At 37.6% G+C, this 18,440-nt stretch overlaps 3 protein-coding genes across 3 annotated transcripts in view; 2 read left to right on the top strand and 1 right to left on the bottom strand.

The window, feature by feature from the left end:
• Window positions 1-231: 231 nt before the first annotated feature.
• The window catches only part of LOC106164952 (protein Cryzl2), a 31,406-nt gene continuing 13,197 nt past the window's right edge, over window positions 232-18,440 (bottom strand). The window contains exon 10 of the mRNA XM_087016265.1: window positions 232-6,671. The gene's annotated coding sequence lies outside the window, so the exon portion shown is untranslated. The remainder of the gene's footprint in view (window positions 6,672-18,440) is intronic.
• On the top strand, window positions 7,786-8,856 carry LOC147761217 (zinc finger protein 862-like). The gene has a single exon (XM_087015224.1). The coding sequence runs from the start codon at window positions 7,786-7,788 to the stop codon at window positions 8,854-8,856; it is 1,071 nt and encodes a 356-aa protein (XP_086871350.1).
• Window positions 10,148-11,690, top strand: LOC147761216 (uncharacterized protein C17orf113-like). Its single transcript, XM_087016267.1, has 2 exons — window positions 10,148-10,386; window positions 10,542-11,690. Exons 1-2 carry the CDS (start codon window positions 10,296-10,298, stop codon window positions 11,084-11,086), a joined length of 636 nt encoding a protein of 211 aa, XP_086872393.1. The 5' UTR covers window positions 10,148-10,295; the 3' UTR covers window positions 11,087-11,690.

The following is an 18,440-nucleotide window of genomic DNA, read 5'->3' as shown; positions in this document are numbered from 1 at the left end:
CTGGATGTAAAGAGATGTCAACCAAATTGTGCTGCAGACATTCAAATTCCTGGTAAATTATCTTAACGATCTGGATAACACAACTTGGTCCCAAATTCCGCTCTGAAGTAGAATTGTCTGACCACATCTTTAATCTGGTCAAATCTGTATAACATACTTCTTGTTATCTTGTCCCAGTCTAATAACCCAGTTGTAGTTACTCATTAACTTCTAATACAAAACAATCACAGATTATTTTTGATAAATTTTATTTACCTTTATCAATCAATTTCAAGGTCAGATTTTTATTTTAAATGAGCAAAACCACATGGAAAAAAAAAAAAAAAAAAAAAAATATATATATATATATATATATATATATATATATATATATATATATATATATATATATGACAAAAAATATTTGTTCATAATCTGAAGGCCTTATGCAACAAAATGAAAATACAAACGGAGAACCTAAGTGCCTTCAATTCTTGTTTTTACCACTAAAAATAAGGTCTTTTTAAAATGTCAACAATTTCAATATAGAAAACAATGCTGCATATGAAATAACTTTCTATTTCAGCTTTTTTTTTTGCACTGATCCAATATCTTCATTTTTTTCAACATACTAAATGAAGACAGTAACATCAAAATATCTATTATTACAAGGATTGTCACAAAATTATTTCAAATGATTAAGGATATTTTGCCTGAATATTGCAATATTTACTTGCAGCTTAGATAATTTTAAACTATGTAAATACTTCTTAGAATAAATTAATCCTTAAGGACTGTATTTCAAGTCAAATTAAACAAGTACTTAACAGACTTCTCTGACAAACTTTATGCAAGCAGCTAAAAAGCTTTATAAAAGAAATTCAATGAGACAAGAAGTTTATCATAGTTCTCTTCAATATTTTCTCCTCCACAACAAGTTACAAAATTGAGCACCAATCCAGATAATTTGTTATATGTACTTGTACTGTACACTACATTTACAGATGACTTTTCTTAGATAGTGAGACCTGAGTGGGACAATGCAGGGATTAGTTTGCCTCCAGCAGTGAACTAATCACAACCAGTATGAGTTTTAATATTTTTATAAATATTTACTAATTAATAACAGGCCCCAAGCCGGTGGGGGGTTAAAACAACCTCCCTCTTTGCCGGTAAAATTCTATCTAGGTACACAGAGGCTTCATGGTCAAAGGTCCACTTTTTCAGAAAAATAACCCCCTTTTGAAATTGCTGGCTACAGGTCTGAATTAGCTATACGTAGAATACGTATGAGATGATCAACATATTTCTATAACCTGAAAAATTAACTAGCTGTTCAACAAGACAGTATGGCTTATATTGCATTTTGTCTACGACTAACACTGCATAAAAAAAAACAATCTCAAAATATTTTAATCTATAAACTTTATCATAGTAATTAAGAAAGTTTTAACAAACAAGAATAGCAGCGATTAAACTAAGTGAGTGTCTTCATTAATATCTTATCTCATTAGCTTTTATGTACATGATTTAAAATACATACAAAGAAAATCATGGCACATCATTTTAAGGCAAAGAGACAATGCTTGGTACCAAAACCAGCAACAAATGTTGATCAAAAATGTAATTTAAAAAAATAATAAAAATAGTAATAAATAATTAGAAAAAGACAAATGAGGCAGTTAGACCCCTCCCCCAATAATAACAATAATAAATAATATATATGAATTGAAAACTTAACCTTTCCTAACAATACCATGTGCATGCTGTTGGTGAACATCAAAACATATTGCATTGGCACCAGCTGGTGTTATAACTATGTATTTTTTGGAACACTAACATGATTGTCATAATCAATGCAAGGTTGAAATTAAAGAGGATTTTTTTTTTCAAATTTTGAAAAGTTTCAGTTTCAATTGATTTTAACCTCCACTAACTACACTGTGGTGGTGGTGGTTGGTGGTGGTGGTGGTGGTGGTGGTTGGTGTGGGGACGTCAAGCTCTGGACACCAGGCTCCAACGGACACCGAGTAAACAGGGGGAATTGGGAAACCGACTCCTGAAGAACAGAGGGCTGTGGATGAGTTTAGAGCTCAACTGCAACTGTAGAGATATGCGAGGTGTTACTGGTGCTTGAGGTGGCAGTGGTGATCCAAAAAAGGCACTGGAGAGTTACCAAATGATATCAAGTGTGTCAGCAGAGGAGGCCGACTCACTTCTGAAGGTTTTTGGATAGGATTCTCACTGCCACCTGTTAGGGTTGCTAACTTTTCTTTCTCCATTTAGCAATTAACTAAATTAGAACTGTACTGCGTTTATGTCAATATGTATGATTTTAAAATTGCAGACAATGGAATGAAATATCACAAATGAATTTCATCTGGGAATCCTTAAGAGAGGCCAGGGGGGACATTTTAGAATTTGTAGTGGCCTCTAAGCCTGGGAGCGGAAATGGTGCACGCACATGTGCAGATGACTCTTTTTCAATGCTAGATCTCTAGCATCAGAGTGTATACACCTAACTGCAGATTGTGCATTAAGTTGTGCATTATTATTACTAGTGTTTCTACTCCTCTTCCATTGTAGGATAAATTGCGCTGAAGATATTCCACAAGATATTATGGACGTTGCTTGCAGTATGGTTGTACCGCAGATGTCAACAATAGAAAAGGTCAAGCTGATGCATAGAAAAGGATGTGTAAAAGCATTATTTAAAGGAAAAGTACCAAAAGTAATAATCGTACAAACTTTCTACTGCCAGGTGTATCAGAGAATATCTGCTGCCATGAAGTGGAAGTGGTACAGAACAAAAGCAAAGAGGAGAATGTGCAGTGCATTCCTGTTGGCATTGCAAAATTCTGCCAGGCGTAACAGAGAATATCTGCTGCCATGAAGTGGAAGTGGTACAAAACAAAAACAAAAAGGAGAATGTGCAGTGCATTCCTGTTGGCATTGCCAAATCCTGCCAAGTGCATCAGAGAATATCTGAAAAAACATGGCGGCTCCCTGAGTATTGCACCCTTTTGGTCGGGGCTCCTAATGGACAATCACCACCATGATACAAACTCCTCTGCTGAATACTGGTTCAAGATCGTAAAATGACACACTGCAGTGAAAAACAAGAATGCAACCTAGCCTATTCATCAGAAGGCTACACTTATATGTTACCACCACCCAATTATTCAAGTTACACCAGCAATACTCAACAGATACCATACCTACAGTACGCCCCATACATGCAAGAACAAGACATGTAGTCAAGACATACAATCTACAACAACAAGAACATACACAACGCAGCTCGGGTACAAGCAGCTCCGCAACCTGTGGACATGAAAGAAATTGTGGACATGAAAGTTAAGGCAAGCGGGCCCCAGAGGTTTTGCATAATCCTATGGAAAGATTATATACCAAAGAAGAAAGAATGAACAAAAACAAAAACATGACAGGTTCTTCTGAGGGTGGAGGAAAAAATGAACACTAATGCAAAGAGCGTTTGGAAATAATACAACAATGCCAGGAGGCAATGTATACAACAAGAACTGCAGATTGCTCGAGAAGCTGCATTGCTGCAATGAATCAAGCAAACAGAGGACTGTGATGCTATGAAGCATGAAAGCTTTGTGAAGATTACCATTAATACTAAAATTGTGCAGTCGGAACTTTCAAGCGTTTATTCCTTGCTCAGAGGGGAATGAGTCATTTTCTGAAGAAGAGGGTGATTTCTTGAGTTTAAACGATGTGTTATATCAATTTATGTACCTTTATAAGATTTTATGTTACATGCAGCATGTGTAGCTACCAAAATTACAGTGCGAGAAAGATAACTGACTATGATGGTGCCTGAAAATAAATACGATACCAATTGCGATGCGATACAAATTGCGATGTTCTTATTTTAAGAAGTGTTTTTATCTCAATATATTAATATTAAAATGTATTATATATATATTAGGCCATGCGTTTCGGTTGTACTGAAATGAGAATACAAATCCCTTCATCCCTTGTTTTAAGCAGCAAAACATACTCAAATTACAAGAGCCATAACACATTTAAAGCTCTCATTGGTATTGCCACAAACGGTGCTATATCATTTATTTCATCTTTGTTGAGTAGCTACACTTCTGCTACAGAAATCACTTGATTACTTGGAATACTGCACCTTTTAGGAGTGAGTGTAATGACTGACAAAGGCAGCCAGTTTAGAGTAAAAAAAGTGTCTCTCAACATACCCCCTTTTCGCTTCAACTCACAGTTTACCTTTGGACAAGTAGCCAATACCAAGGGAATAGCATTTCAGAAAGACATCCCTAACCTGGCAGCATCTATAAGTGTACTGAAACATTCTCATGGAGTTGTCACCCCAGTCATGGCAGGAGCTCTATAGACAATGGCCAATGAGACAGTGAGGCCAACAAAAATGTTAGCTATAAAGAGATATCATATTCCCCAATCATTGTCAGTTGAGCAAAATATTTGTGACGTCATCTGAGTGACTCCTCAGACGGGTCGTCAGATCTGAAACGCATGGGTAGACATTGAATTGTCAGTGGGTGCTCAAATACTAATGAACATGCCAGTATTTGGATACACACATACCCAAAAATAAAGCAGTTACTCAGAAATGGAAAAAACATTGTCAATTTGACAAGAGTATGGGATTTAGAGTTAAAAGATGCTGTGACAAACCACTCGGCGTTCTGTAGCGCTCATTTCAAGGAGGCTACTTCAATGAGGGACAGCAAATGAAGATTCGGCTTGGTTTGGCTCAGTAAGTTCATAATTTTGGTCACTTTTACCTTAATCTTATGTTTCCTTTTATTCGAGACTTATTTATTATCTTTTTTATATCTTGATAAATATATACATATTAACTTCAGTTGTATGGGTGGTGGTGCAATTAGTGCTGGATGGGGTTTAGAGTCTCCTCAAAGGAGACCATGTTACGTCATTAGAGGGCCATTGCATAGCACAAGATGGCTCAATTAGGGAAGGAGCCTTATGCATAGTCCCATATGCTGGGCAAGATGATGAAGCCAAGGTGCTGTATAAATCTAGTAAGTGTTCATTTCAGAATTGAAGGTGTGTATTGGAGGGGTACATATCTGGCCCCTTTTTTAGGTGTTTGATTCCAAAAGTCAGGACAAGAAAATATGTTATTTTACTATTATTTACTATTATTCTAACAAAAATGATGTCGGCACACCTCCCATTTGTGTGTTTAGGACTGTGCATAAACACAGAGCTCATGCACTCACTAGTATGCTTCCCTGCCATCCACATTTTTTATTTTATTTACTTATTAATTGATTTATTTTATTTTATTTTATTATTTTATTATTATTATTATTATTTTTTTGAGAGGCATTCTTGATAACGACAGTGTTTTAGACTTGGGTTGATGATTTTAAGTATACATGTCCTATAATAATTCAGCTTTATTTATACTATCTCTGTAGTGATATATTTGAAAAGAGAAGTTGCTTAGTCTGAAAAATGTGTGTACAGTGTACCTTTCTTTTACCTTTCTTTTCAGCCAACAAAGAAGAATGTATGAAGAGGAAACGAAAGGAAGAAGCTAAAAAGAAGAATTCCTTCCAAGGTAGTAAGTAAATTCCAAAAACTGCAGATTTGATGTTCATTGATAATTTGAAAGGGGTTCATTTCCTGTTTTGGTGAAATGGAGAGAGTCAAGTTTTGGTGGTTTTAAGCTAGAAGATCTGCAAGAAGTGACTTTGAGAGCTGGTAGAAGGCAGAAGGGCATGGCTTTCACGCCTGCCGAGTCAATTATTTTTTGTTTGCCTGATAAAGCTGCTATTCACGAATAATTGCTGAAAATTTGAAGATCCTAACTGCAATAGGTTTTGAAGATATTTACATTTTATTAGCATAGGGTGATTTCAGCATTAATTCCTGGAATTAAGGTGAACACCTAAGTAGGTCAAACAGTCCAGGAATGTAAATGCTATAGGGTTAAAAACACTAGACATGAACCTTAAAAACGTTGTACACACTATAATGGCATGTTCTATTTTACACAATTTGTGTGAACGAGAGGGGGATCCCTTCCGTGGACAATGGTTGGAGGATGTCCAATGGGCCAATGAAAGATTTTTTGCAACCAAGAGTTTGGCAAGTTGTTAGACAGGATGTCCCAAGGGGTGATGTCGCAAGGGCATCTTTCGTACATTGCTTCAGCTCTCATCCTCATATGAAAGATAAAATGTTAGTTACATTTTGTTGCTTTTAATGAATGAATATACTATGGATGTTGAAAAGACAAAATATACACGGTGTTAACTAGAAAATTGAGGAACAAAATATATTTGTCATAATATCAAAATTTATGGAGAATATCATAGTTGGCCCAAAAAATTGTATGCACAGTGCATCCATGCGTATGCCTGATTATGCCCCTGCTCTTTGAAGAAATGTGCATTGTACTTGAAATCCGATGCAATGCAATTTCTAGATGAGGTATTGCGAAAAAATGCAGATGACTTTTTCAAGCTGTGCAGGGTAGAAAGGACTTGCCAAGTCTCCAGCCAAGCTCTATCTTGAATAAGAACAAGTTTAACTGTCCAAAAAGAATACCATTGGCAAATGAATCAATCACTGTTGTCGCAGACAATTAAAGCGGGCCCAAGACTTGCATAAAAGTGCTGGAATACCATTAGGTCCTTGTGGTGTCCCTGAAATTATAAAGTTTCAGTCATATTTGAGCAATTATCAAATATCTGTTTTCTGGAGATCACTTTATGGATTTAATTCATAAAGCAGTGTTCTCATTTACGGCGTCCCAATATGTAAAAAACGCAATGAAATTAAAAAGGACGTAAAATAATCAACACCCTTTCGTCCCAGGGACGAAAAAAATGCGGTCCTGTTTAGGCGGGTGATTAGTGGGAGAGATAAAAAAAACAACTGAAAGGGATGATTATCTTAGTGACCACGGAAATTATACAGAATGAGTGATGTGATTGGTGAAACTAGCGTATTATTTACAAAAACACACCGTGTTTGGCAGTTTGCTGGGCCTGTCACGTCACTTAGTGCGCCATCTACCGAATGACGCAATACGCAAAATGGCGCTCATTACGGCCGAGGTTATCCCTGACGAAAAAGACCGAGGTGTGCCGAATGCAGGTGGTTGTAATGTCTCAAAATGGCGCAGTCCCATGCTAAAAACAAGGCAGCAAAGCTGTCAAATGTACAGACAAAAAACAGGAAATAACTATGCATAAAATAGGCTACTGTTAATTCTGATGCAAAAATACATTATGTTAAACTGCAAATTCAACATCAAATTTTAAATATGCTGAAAAGTGAAAAAAAAAGCATAACTACTAAAATAGTGGCCCGATCATGCCGATTTTCGAACTTGACCTGCATTTTAGTAAGATCAATAACTCCTGTGAGTTTTATGACAACAGGCCTATTGGTTTTCCTTGAAATGTGTTTACAGTGTTGCATATATACTGAAAAGTGAAAAAACAGCATAACTTCTACAATAATGGCCTGATCATGCTTTTTTTTTGAACTAGACCTGCATTTTATGAATATTCATCAGCTCTGTAAATATACAGCCAAAAAGTAAAACTGCCCTCCACTTATCGTGTTTACAAGGAAAGTGCACGGCGACGGCATCGGCATCGGCATCGGCATCGGCATCGGCGACGACAGACGCAGGCGATGGCAATATGTACAGACACATCTGTGTCTGTACATAAAAAGATCCGGACTTTCAACAAAACCTGGCTGGAGGATCCCAGTTTTAAAGACTGGCTTTATGTCACGGACAACTTTATGTTTTGCTCCATTTGTAAACGTGCCAAGAAGAGTAACGTTTTTACAACTGATCCGGGATGCAGTGATTACCAGAGATCTACACTTGTTCGACACGTGCAGTCCGAACAACATAAGCAAGCGGCTTCTACTCTTAAGGGCCAGTCAGCTCTACAGCGGGCTATATCCACAGCGGAACAAAAAACAGATGACAACCTCGGTCATCAGATGAAAACTGTGTACTTTTTGGTATCTCATAACTTGGCTCTAAATCTCTACCCGGACCTTTGCCTACTTCAGTCAATGAAGGGACACTATACGTCAGCTGGAGTGGTAAATGAAATGGTTCAGTGTCTGTCAGATACTACTGAGGATGACATGAAAAATGCCATAGAGAAAAGTAAATACATAGGCATTCAAGTGGATGAAAGTTGCGACATTGCAATTTTCAAAAAATTGATTATTTATGTCCAGACTGTTGTAGGTGGAAAAGCCAGAACTTCTTTCTCTGCCAACCTGAATGTCCCAGATGGGAAAGCTGATACAATTGTGGCTGCAATTGAACAGTGGATGGAAGGATACAACATTTCAGCTTCTAAAGTCATGGGTCTGGGTAGTGATGGAGCTGCTGTGATGACTGGCCGGCGAACAGGTGTGGGAGTACAGTTAAAGGGCAGAAATCCATATCTTGTACATATTCATTGTCTGGCTCACAAACTGGCCTTAGCAGTGGGTCAAGCTGCGGCTTCAGTGGAACAAATTAAATCCTACCAAGAAACAGTCAATGCAGTCTACCAGTTCTTCCAAAATTCTGCGGTAAGATACAACAGACTCCGAGCTGTATATGATCTGATGGAAGATGACCAGTTTCTCACACTGAAGCAACCTTTGGCTGTTCGCTGGCTCTCCCTGGAACAGGCTGTTGTTGCCATCTTGAACTGCTGGTCACCCCTTGTTGTTTGTCTTGGAGAAGAAGCGGCCAATGGAAATGCTGTTGCCAGAGGGCTCCTCAACAAAGTTGATGATTATCTCTTCCTGGCCTTGACTTGCCTTTTAGTAGATATACTACCACTATTCAGCAGGTATATCTAATATTTTTTCATAATGCAATTTAACTTTTAATTTTCATAACATATTGTCACTTTTGATTCCAGTTTAACTCATTGTCCCCTGCAGTGACTGCTGCACGATCCCCTACAGCCATTAACACCAAATCTGGCCACCACCATGTGGTGGCGCCACTGTCGGCACTCTCCTATATCCCTGAGGAAATTCAATATGGCCTTTTTCTAGGTCTGTTGTTTTGTTTGTTCCAAATTTTCAGGGTTCTTAAAGCATGAAATTGGTATCATATAAAATTCTTTATAACTGCACATATTCAAAATATTGTTATTTATTGAATGGGGAAGATCAAGTCCAAATTATTTGGTCTATATAAATTGAACAATGAATATAAGTTCAACAACTGTTTATAAATATATAAAATATACATCATAATACTTCTTTAGATTATATCAACAGGTACAAAAAAAGACAAAATTCTACAAAATATAATTAAAAGATGAGCATCAGATTACAAAAAAGTATATTTATTATCTATATTATGCAGTTGTGATAAGATAAGCATCAACTTAAAAATACTACATGAACCCTGACACCGAGACATGCTTTTAGTTGTTCTTTCCTCTTAGAGTCATTGTTTGTTGCATATGCATTTATATTTTCCAACAAATTGATCAGTATTTCATCATTAAAGAACAGTTTTTAAAGTCTAGTTCGTCTTTGTCACCCGTCAGTTCATGTGTGAATCCAGGTAGTTCACCACAGAAAAGCTCCTTGTCCACCTCCCACAGATCGTTTTCCCACTGACTTCTTCTAAAATCTTCACTAATGCTGCCTAATTCACTTTCAGACTATGTCTGTAAAGTGTTATTCAAAAGAAATATAGCTCAAATTATTGCTGTCAGACTCACTGTCACTAACAAATCCCGAAAATTCAGACCCAGAGCTCTCATCAAAAATACTCTGTATTTCCTCCATGTGTAGATTTCCCGCAACCCTCAAAATGTTTACATTTTGTTCTATAGTACTCTCCTTTTGATTGGCCAAAAGAAAAGCAACAACCAATCAGAAAATGAGCTATTTAAAACTTACCTATCAAAGTTTCTTTCTCACGCCGTCATATGAAGTCGCTAGGCAAGGGGCCCACCATATTGGATGCCGTCATATGACGGCAGTCGGGAATGGGTACTATTAATATTACGACGTCAAATGACGACGCTCGGGATAGAAATAAGAAAACATTGTCGGCAAATGACGGCGGTAGGGGACAATGAGTTAAAGAAATTTATTCTACTTTATTGATGCAGGCTAGTTTAAAGAAATTTATTCTACTTTATTAATACAGGCTATCAAAGTGTTTTCAACGGGAGTGCTTGGATTTTGACACTGCTAACCGAAGTTTGGAGACAGTTAGAGGTTCACTACATACATTCTCTGAACATCCTGATTACCTGCTCACACTAAACCAGATGGATAGAGCGGTGACTGACAATGGAAACTACAGGGAAACAGCAGTAAACCGAACTGAAGCCAAAGTAGCTACTTTTGCCAGAGTGAAAGGTACAATTTATTACTACTATAATGATCAGATAATATCTCAAGACAAGTTGTTTCAGTCTATCAAACTCAGATATTGGTTTAAATCATTTGTATATATTCATTTATTCTAACAGACTAACAGTTCACTAACTCATTTTATTTTTGTGTTTTCTCAGATGCTTTCTTCACTACTCTGAATGAGAACCTTGAAGACAGATTTCCAGTAGACACTATGGATTGTTTGAAAGCTTTGGACAAGCTACTCAACCCACAGAGATATCCACAAGCTGCTGCAGATCTTGGAGCATACGGTGGAGATGAACTTCAATTCCTTATCAACCACTACACCAATGATCAACATCCTGATGTTATTGACACTCAGAGGTGTCAACAGGACTTTGTACCATATAAGCATCACACATTCTTATGCAGGCATTTAACCTTCACATCCCATTGTGAAAATCTCATTCAGAATCACGATCAGGATTTTCCTGATTTCACTACAATGGCACAAATTGCACTGTGCATCCCCCTCAACAGTGCATCATGTGAAAGAGGTTTTTCTGCCCAAAACCTAAATAAGTCCAAATGTAGGAACCGACTTAGTGAGGCACAGCTGCAGAATATTATGAAGATAACAATAAATGGTCCGCATTTTTCTGAATTTGATTACACACAGTCTAAACTCAAGTTTCGAGCCATCCGACAGAGAAGGCAATGAATATGGGTAAAAATTGCAAATTTTACAGATGCTGTATTTTTTAAGTCACATTTCTTAAAATCAGAACATAACTATTGAATGGTAGCTACAAAACTGAAAAGCAGGCTGCCTTTTTGTTCTATTCTGTACAGAAAAAGAGCCACAAATGCTACACAGAAATATATTTTCATGATATAAAATTTACATCGTTGAAAAATTTGTAATTTTTCCCCATTGAAAATATCGAGTCATTACCGTACTGTAAATGATCTTGGAAGCATTCAAAGTAGTTTTAAAGTCAATATTTCTAAAACAGAAAAGTACTGGTTTTATTTGACAGAAACTTACTGAGTTTCGTTCTCTAGTAGACTAGTCCTGGTACAATGAGTCTGCAGAATTTTATTTTTAAAAAGATGTTTTGTAAGATGTTATATTTTTATTTTGCTATATTTTTACATAATTTTGACCTGTTACATGTATTTCAATAAACACATTTGTGCAATTCTAAATGGTACTTATTTTTTTTTTCTTCTTCAAGAGAAGGACTCGGAAAATTTACATGGGACTCACATTTTGTCAAACATGTGAGTCCCATGGACTCGGATTTTAAAAAAATTATTGAGAACACTGATAAAGGGCCACCAGCTTTGAAGGAGTTGTTTTTATTTCATCATAAGAGTCATTATGTTGTCATAACTTCAGTAACAGGATTCATGCGTAGGATGTACTACTGTACAGAATGCAATATAGGTTTTGATCACATTTGTGATCATTCATGTGAAAAATAATGCGAAACGGGTAAAAAAGATTTGTCATGCACTTTTGAAACATGGCGTCATCGCGATGATTGCAACAGGAATTTCCTCTCGGATTTTTGTTTTTGCAATCATAATTGTGCTGTGCTGGAAATTGGTAAATAGTCTGTCTGCAAACAGTTTACTCTCTGTAAAAAGTGCGCCAAATTTGTTCATCATCAACGAAAGGAAAAACACAAGTGTTTCAAAAAGGTGGAATGTATGCAGTGTCTTGGTGTGAAAAAAAGAGAAAAGTCGGTGTCTTGTCAACTGCCAAAAGTTTAGGTGACATTCAAATTGTGCAGCATAGTAAAGGTGGGAAGCCTAATGTGACATACTCAAAACCCACTGCAATCAAAGAATACAGTGACAATTACAATGGTGTAGATAAGTCAGATAAAAAAATGGTGAAAATACATCTTCTGGCTTGTCTGAGATGTAAGCATTGTAAATGCTTACATATTGTATCTAGAAGCCCAAGATGGTCCTTGCTTAAAGCCAATGGGCCGAATGAATAAAAAATAGTATTTACTACCAAGCAAAAGTAAAAAGTAAAAGCATGTTCTCATAAGATTTTAGCAAGAGCATAAGGCAAAGCTTGAAATCATATGAATAAACTTTACCTTACACTTCAAAGCATATGCTTTCACTTTTTAAGCATTAAATTTTACTTATCTAGAACATGGTTAGGAGCTCATTCAAGTGGGGAAATTCAGCATTGGTTTAGCCACAAAACGACGCGCACCATCCACCATCACATCTGAGGACATCGAAGGTGGGGGAAGCATTAGGCGTATTCCTGACCCACAACCAGTGGCAAGCAGCTCACGGGAACCCCAGACCACTCATCTGGAGAAACGATCTCCACAGTCAGCTCACCCTTATCTGCTGCCACCACTGCCTAATAAAGCCAAACTACCAGAGAGTGAAGAGACCAGCAAACTGTCAACCACCAAACTTATTGAATTTTGAACTTTCTGGTTCAAAGGATTATTCTACTAGGTACATGCAGACTGATCACTCCTGAACAGAGATGTCAGAAGCAAAGCAGAAAACCTTCGTTGCATTGCTTAAGGAGATGCCTGTTCTTCTGAATAAATCTCAAATCCCCAGTATGAAACAGGAGAAGCCTGATGCACGTGAGAAGTTTATTACGTCTTACAAATTAAAAAGTGGAATATCACTAACTAAGGAACAGCTCATGAAAAAGATTAACAACATGGGAAATACCGTTAAGTCCAAAGATGACAAAAAAAAAAAAAAAAAAAAAAAAAAAAAAAAAAAAAAAAAAAAAACTGGCAACAAATCAATCAAATTGTGCAACTGGTCTCATCGAGGCTGGTACAACTTCCTCCTACGACCAAGTTGCATAAATGCAGTCATTTTGCCCACGGTCAACTGAACACTTCACTTCAAGTTGAAACTCAAGGTAGATCTGCAGCTACCTTGAAATTTTGAAGCAAATACTTGGACAGTTAGAGCAAATGTTCAGTTTTATATATGTGTGTGACAAGACACTCATGAATATTTAGCAGTTAATGTAACATCCGGTAACTCTGAAAGTCACGTGGTGAATTTGACCTTGTACTAGTATTCATTCACTGTGTGTGCAGTGACAGAGACCAAGAGGCACATGTGTTGTGTGCAGTTGTGTGCTCTAGGTGTTGTCCGAAGTTGTCTGTCAGGGGGCCTTATATATGCTGTCTTCTTACATATGCCTTCTTTTTATATACCTTATTATGCCAAAGTCAGGCCGTTAAATGACTTTATATGCCCCAAAGAACTGAATAAACTTTTGGAAAACTAATCATCTTTGTCATTGTTGCCATGCTATGAAAATATAAAAACACTCGGTTACATGTGGTTTTTAGCATTTGCTAAAATGAAACAAGAAAATGGTTATTGCTTTTGCTAGTAGCAATAGTATCTCGATGAATTATGAAACCTCTTAGATAGTGAATTATGACACCTTGCGTAACAACTCACACTTGCAATTACCACATATCAGTCTAATTTTGACTTTAAGAACTTCCATTTCCATATACTGCATGGAAGGTGATAATCACATATTCACAGTAAATACTTGGGTGGTAACTATTTACTCCCTTTACAGCAGTTACTTGTGAGTTAATATTTCTGTCCATTTGTTCAATCTCGTTGCTTTCATTCATTTAGTGTTTTTTAGCTGTTTTTTTCCTGTCCTTTTTTCTCTTTTTTTTTTACTTTCACTTGTTGTCAATTTACCTTTACTATGCCCCTACCCATTGTTTGTGTCGTTGACCAGTTTCATAACCCGTCTCAGTGATTTTTTTAATACCCCTCCTTCTCATGCTTCTGTTTCCTGCTGCTCGGTCATTCTTCATGGAAGAGGTGGCACCACTCTCCCACGGTTTCGTTCTTAGTATCTTCATTCTCATCGCTCCTCACAACCTCAGGTTGTAATTCTTGAACTTGGTACAAATGACCTTTCCTCTCGAGATCCTGTGGTTGGATGGTTGACCTAATTAACCCCATCCATAGGACTGGTGTTAAGCATGTTGCTGTCTGTCAGGTTATATATAGATCTGACAGTTTAAGAGATAGGCGGTTAAATACAACCCTTATCTGTCTGAACTTCTAAGAAATATACCCTACACCACTTTCTGGTGGCACAAAGGACTTATTAACCCCAAACATCCTGTTCTCCTACCTGACGGCACACAGTATGACAGGCAGGCAGATAAATACAACATTACTATCATCTGTGTGAACTTCTAAGAAATATACCCGACTTCACTGACTGGTGGCATTAGGGACTTATCAACCCAAAACAGCCTGTTCTCCTACCTGACGGCGTACAGTATGACAGGCAGGCAGATAAATACAACTATCATCTGTGTGAACTTCTAAGAAATATACCCTACGCCACTTTCTGGTGGCACAAAGGACTTATTAACCCCAAACATCCTGTTCTCCTACCTGACGGCACACAGGATGACAGGCAGGCAGATAAATACAACTGTCATCTGTGTGAATTTCTAAGAAATATACCCTACGTCACTTTTTTGTGGCATAAGGGACTAATCAACCCAAAACAGCCTGTTCTCCTACCTGACGGCGTACAGTATGACAGGCAGGCAGATAAATACAACTATCATCTGTGTGAACTTCTAAGAAATATACCCTACTTCACTGACTGGTGGCATTAGGGACTTATCAACCCAAAGCAGCCTGTTCTCCTACCTGACGGCGTACAGTATGACAGGCAGGCAGATAAATACAACTATCATCTGTGTGAACTTCTAAGAAATATACCCTACGCCACTTTCTGGTGGCACAAAGGACTTATTAACCCCAAACATCATGTTCTCCTACCTGACGGCACACAGTATGACAGGCAGGCAGATAAATACAACATTACTATCATCTGTATGAACTTCTAAGAAATATACCCGACTTCACTGACTGGTGGCATTAGGGACTTATCAACCCAAAACAGCCTGTTCTCCTACCTGACGGCGTACAGTATGACAGGCAGGCAGATAAATACAACTATCATCTGTGTGAACTTCTAAGAAATATACCCTACGCCACTTTCTGGTGGCACAAAGGACTTATTAACCCCAAACATCCTGTTCTCCTACCTGACGGCATACAATATGACAGGCAGGCAGATAAATACAACTGTCATCTGTGTGAATTTCTAAGAAATATACCCTACGTCACTTTCTTGTGGCATAAGGGACTAATCAACCCAACACAGCCTGTTCTCCTACCTGATGGTATACACCTGAACCCTCTTGGCCAGTGCAGGTTGTATAAATCTCTTCGTGTTGCGGCAATGAAGGCTGTTAATTCACTTTAAGTTTCTGTTGCCTTTCCTCTACTTATCTTCAAGATCAATATTTTCCATCAGTTTATACAAGTTTAACTCCTTTTTATAGACAATATTACTTTTTTTTTCATCTTACTTAAATCAAAATGCAAAGAAATAACATGAAAAGGGATATGCAAAATATCTAAACAATGACTTTTATATACTCAAAAGTGATCTATCCCCCTCTCATAATATATCGTACTCTTTTCTTTTAAGGGAAAGTTATCTAAAACCACCACTGGAGGACGCGCTGCTGGCGGTCCCTGTCACAGGACGTGGCCCCACAGCAGTATAGTCACGTGGGAGCCTATCAAATTAAGACCAAACAGTCACGTGACTCCTTTTAAACTTGGCAGTTAGAGCTTTGGCAGCTAGCGAGGAAGACGCGTTAAGGGAGCAGGCGCTCCCCTACATTCTTTGGTGCTTTTTATTTCTTGCATTTTTATTTATTTTATATGTATTTTTAACCATGGCTGAGAACTTCCCGAGGTTTGGGTTCAAGAAAATGAACTCTCTCCAGAGACCATAGAGATCCTAAGGGATGCTGGGTTGTATCTCTCAAGAGCTGTAAAAAGCTGTCAGAATCCCTCATACAGAAATATTCTGGCAATCCCTTTCCCTGGCCCAGTTGCTACTCCTGCAGGACGCAGTGGATTCGCTGCAGTCTCTGCAGCCACGGAACAACCAGGGATTGGATGCGGGAGAAGTCCATTCAACAGGCGTCACAGAAAATGAGAGAAACCAGCCTCCTGCCGTTCCATCTACATCTAGAGAAGTCCCGGGGGAAAAGAATCAAAGGGATCCAGACCCTATTGACAAATATATCTATGTATAATCAAGTACACTACATGCCATTTAGAAAGCCATTTCATCTAATTAACACCATCCAAGAGACAAGTGAATGTGCAGGCCAGCCATCGAGTCATCAAGAGCCCAAAATTTGAAGACAAACTTATGAATAAGTTGGATTGTATAATCACTAAAATCACTGACACTGCAACTTAGCAGTTTGCTGATCTCAAAATCAAGATAAATCAGATGGAGGCGGATATTTTAGACACACTAGCAGGATCCAATGACTTTAACCTTGAGCCAACAAGAACATTTGAAAAACTACAATTACGATAATTAATTATATTTATGTAGGAAATGGTTTGTTTACTGGCCTTTATTTTTATTTGTGCCAACTTTTTGCTCCTATAGCTGTTCTAATTTCTCATATTTTTCTTAATTAATCTTGGTTACACTCATTAACATACTTCATTATTTTTATATTATATATGGCACTTATATAGTTTGAGGGATGTTATATTATCTCCCTAGTTTTGGAACTTTGTATCTTATTACTTTTCATCATTTATAAATGACAATATTCAGTCATGTGGACTTATCTTTCTTACTTTTCAGCAAAAACAAGTTTTGATGGATGGATTCTTTCAGATGGATTCTTTGAAGAACTAGAAAACAATTTGGACAAAAGATTTCCTTTGGCAAGCATGTAAACACTGAATGCCTTTGATGTCCTGTTAAATCCCAAGAGGTACCCATATGCTGCTCAAGACATTGGACTTTATGGACAACAGGAACTTGACCACCTCCTTGCATAGTACACCCAAGTTGTGGATGCAGACAGATGTCGGAGGGACTTCTGACCATTCAAGCACCACATACATGCTTACAGAGAGAGATTGCCTTTGCCAGTTCCTGTGAGGATGTGATCCTTAACTATTCTGATGATTATCCAGATTATGAATTGTTTGCACAAATAGCTCTAGTAATTCCACTGAATAGTGCATCGTGTGAAAGTGGTTTTTCTGTGCAAAATTTGAACAAGACCAAAACAAGAAATAGGTTAGGTGATATTAAATAGGTGATATTAAATAGGTGCAATTAGAGCATATAATGAAAATTACAATGGGCCACATTTTGCACAGTTTGACTATCTACTCAAGCTAAAGCCCATTTCAGAGGCTTGAGGCAGAGGCGCCAATGACTTTCATGCAATACTCCTTATTCACGCAGCGGCCATTTTGGAACGAGAGCGAGGCTCGGAACGCAAACAAATCCTTCCACTGCTGACTCGGCCTGTTTCAGCAAAAACCTGTATAACGTGCCTCAGTTGACCCAAGAAACAGTCGATAGATGGGCAAATGAAACGGCAAAAATACCAAGATCAAAACAACAGAAAGGCTACAGTAATTTTATCGAAGGTTACATCCACGAAGTAGAAGGTAAGTAGTGAAAACCCTTATTATCGCTCGATGCGAGGCTAGAGTCAGACAGTCATGACAACATCAGAACATTTCTGTTCATTGTCCACATGGCATGAGCCCAAAAATAGTGACACAATACACAAATTAATCTAGGCAGAATGCTAATATTTTAATAAATTATCATGGATATCATGCCTATTGTGCCTCTTCTCAGCCTTGCCCTTGGGCTGGGCTATAGTATAATTTAATATTATATTGTTTGATATTATAACAGTGAATGCACAGGAAGATCATTGTGATGTTCGAGCGCAAGCCTACCCATCAATGAGAAAGAACAGGGATCCGTACAAGTTGATTGTAAGCTTGATTATTTTCTTTTAGTGATTATCAACAGGTTCACATTTTAGATACTTAAGACGTTGATGAAGAACTGGGATATGTGCAGCCCACATAAGAAGTCATAAACTAAAGATAATGCATTCCTACAATCCTCTTTCACTACAGCTGGAGTT

This window comes from Lingula anatina, chromosome 6, assembly GCF_051362555.1.
Source record: "Lingula anatina isolate TDL-2025a chromosome 6, LinAna3.0, whole genome shotgun sequence".
Lineage (NCBI taxonomy): Eukaryota > Metazoa > Brachiopoda > Lingulata > Lingulida > Lingulidae > Lingula > Lingula anatina.
This window is presented reverse-complemented; position numbering and strand designations above follow the sequence as displayed.

Coding starts and splice junctions, on each gene's coding strand:
- LOC147761217 (XM_087015224.1), top strand. CDS start 7,786: ATGTTTTGCTCCATTTGTAAACGTGCCAAGAAGAGTAACGTTTTTACA.
- LOC147761216 (XM_087016267.1), top strand. CDS start 10,296: ATGGATAGAGCGGTGACTGACAATGGAAACTACAGGGAAACAGCAGTA. Junction 10,387..10,541: donor TACTTTTGCCAGAGTGAAAG/GTACAATTTATT, acceptor GTGTTTTCTCAG/ATGCTTTCTTCACTACTCTG.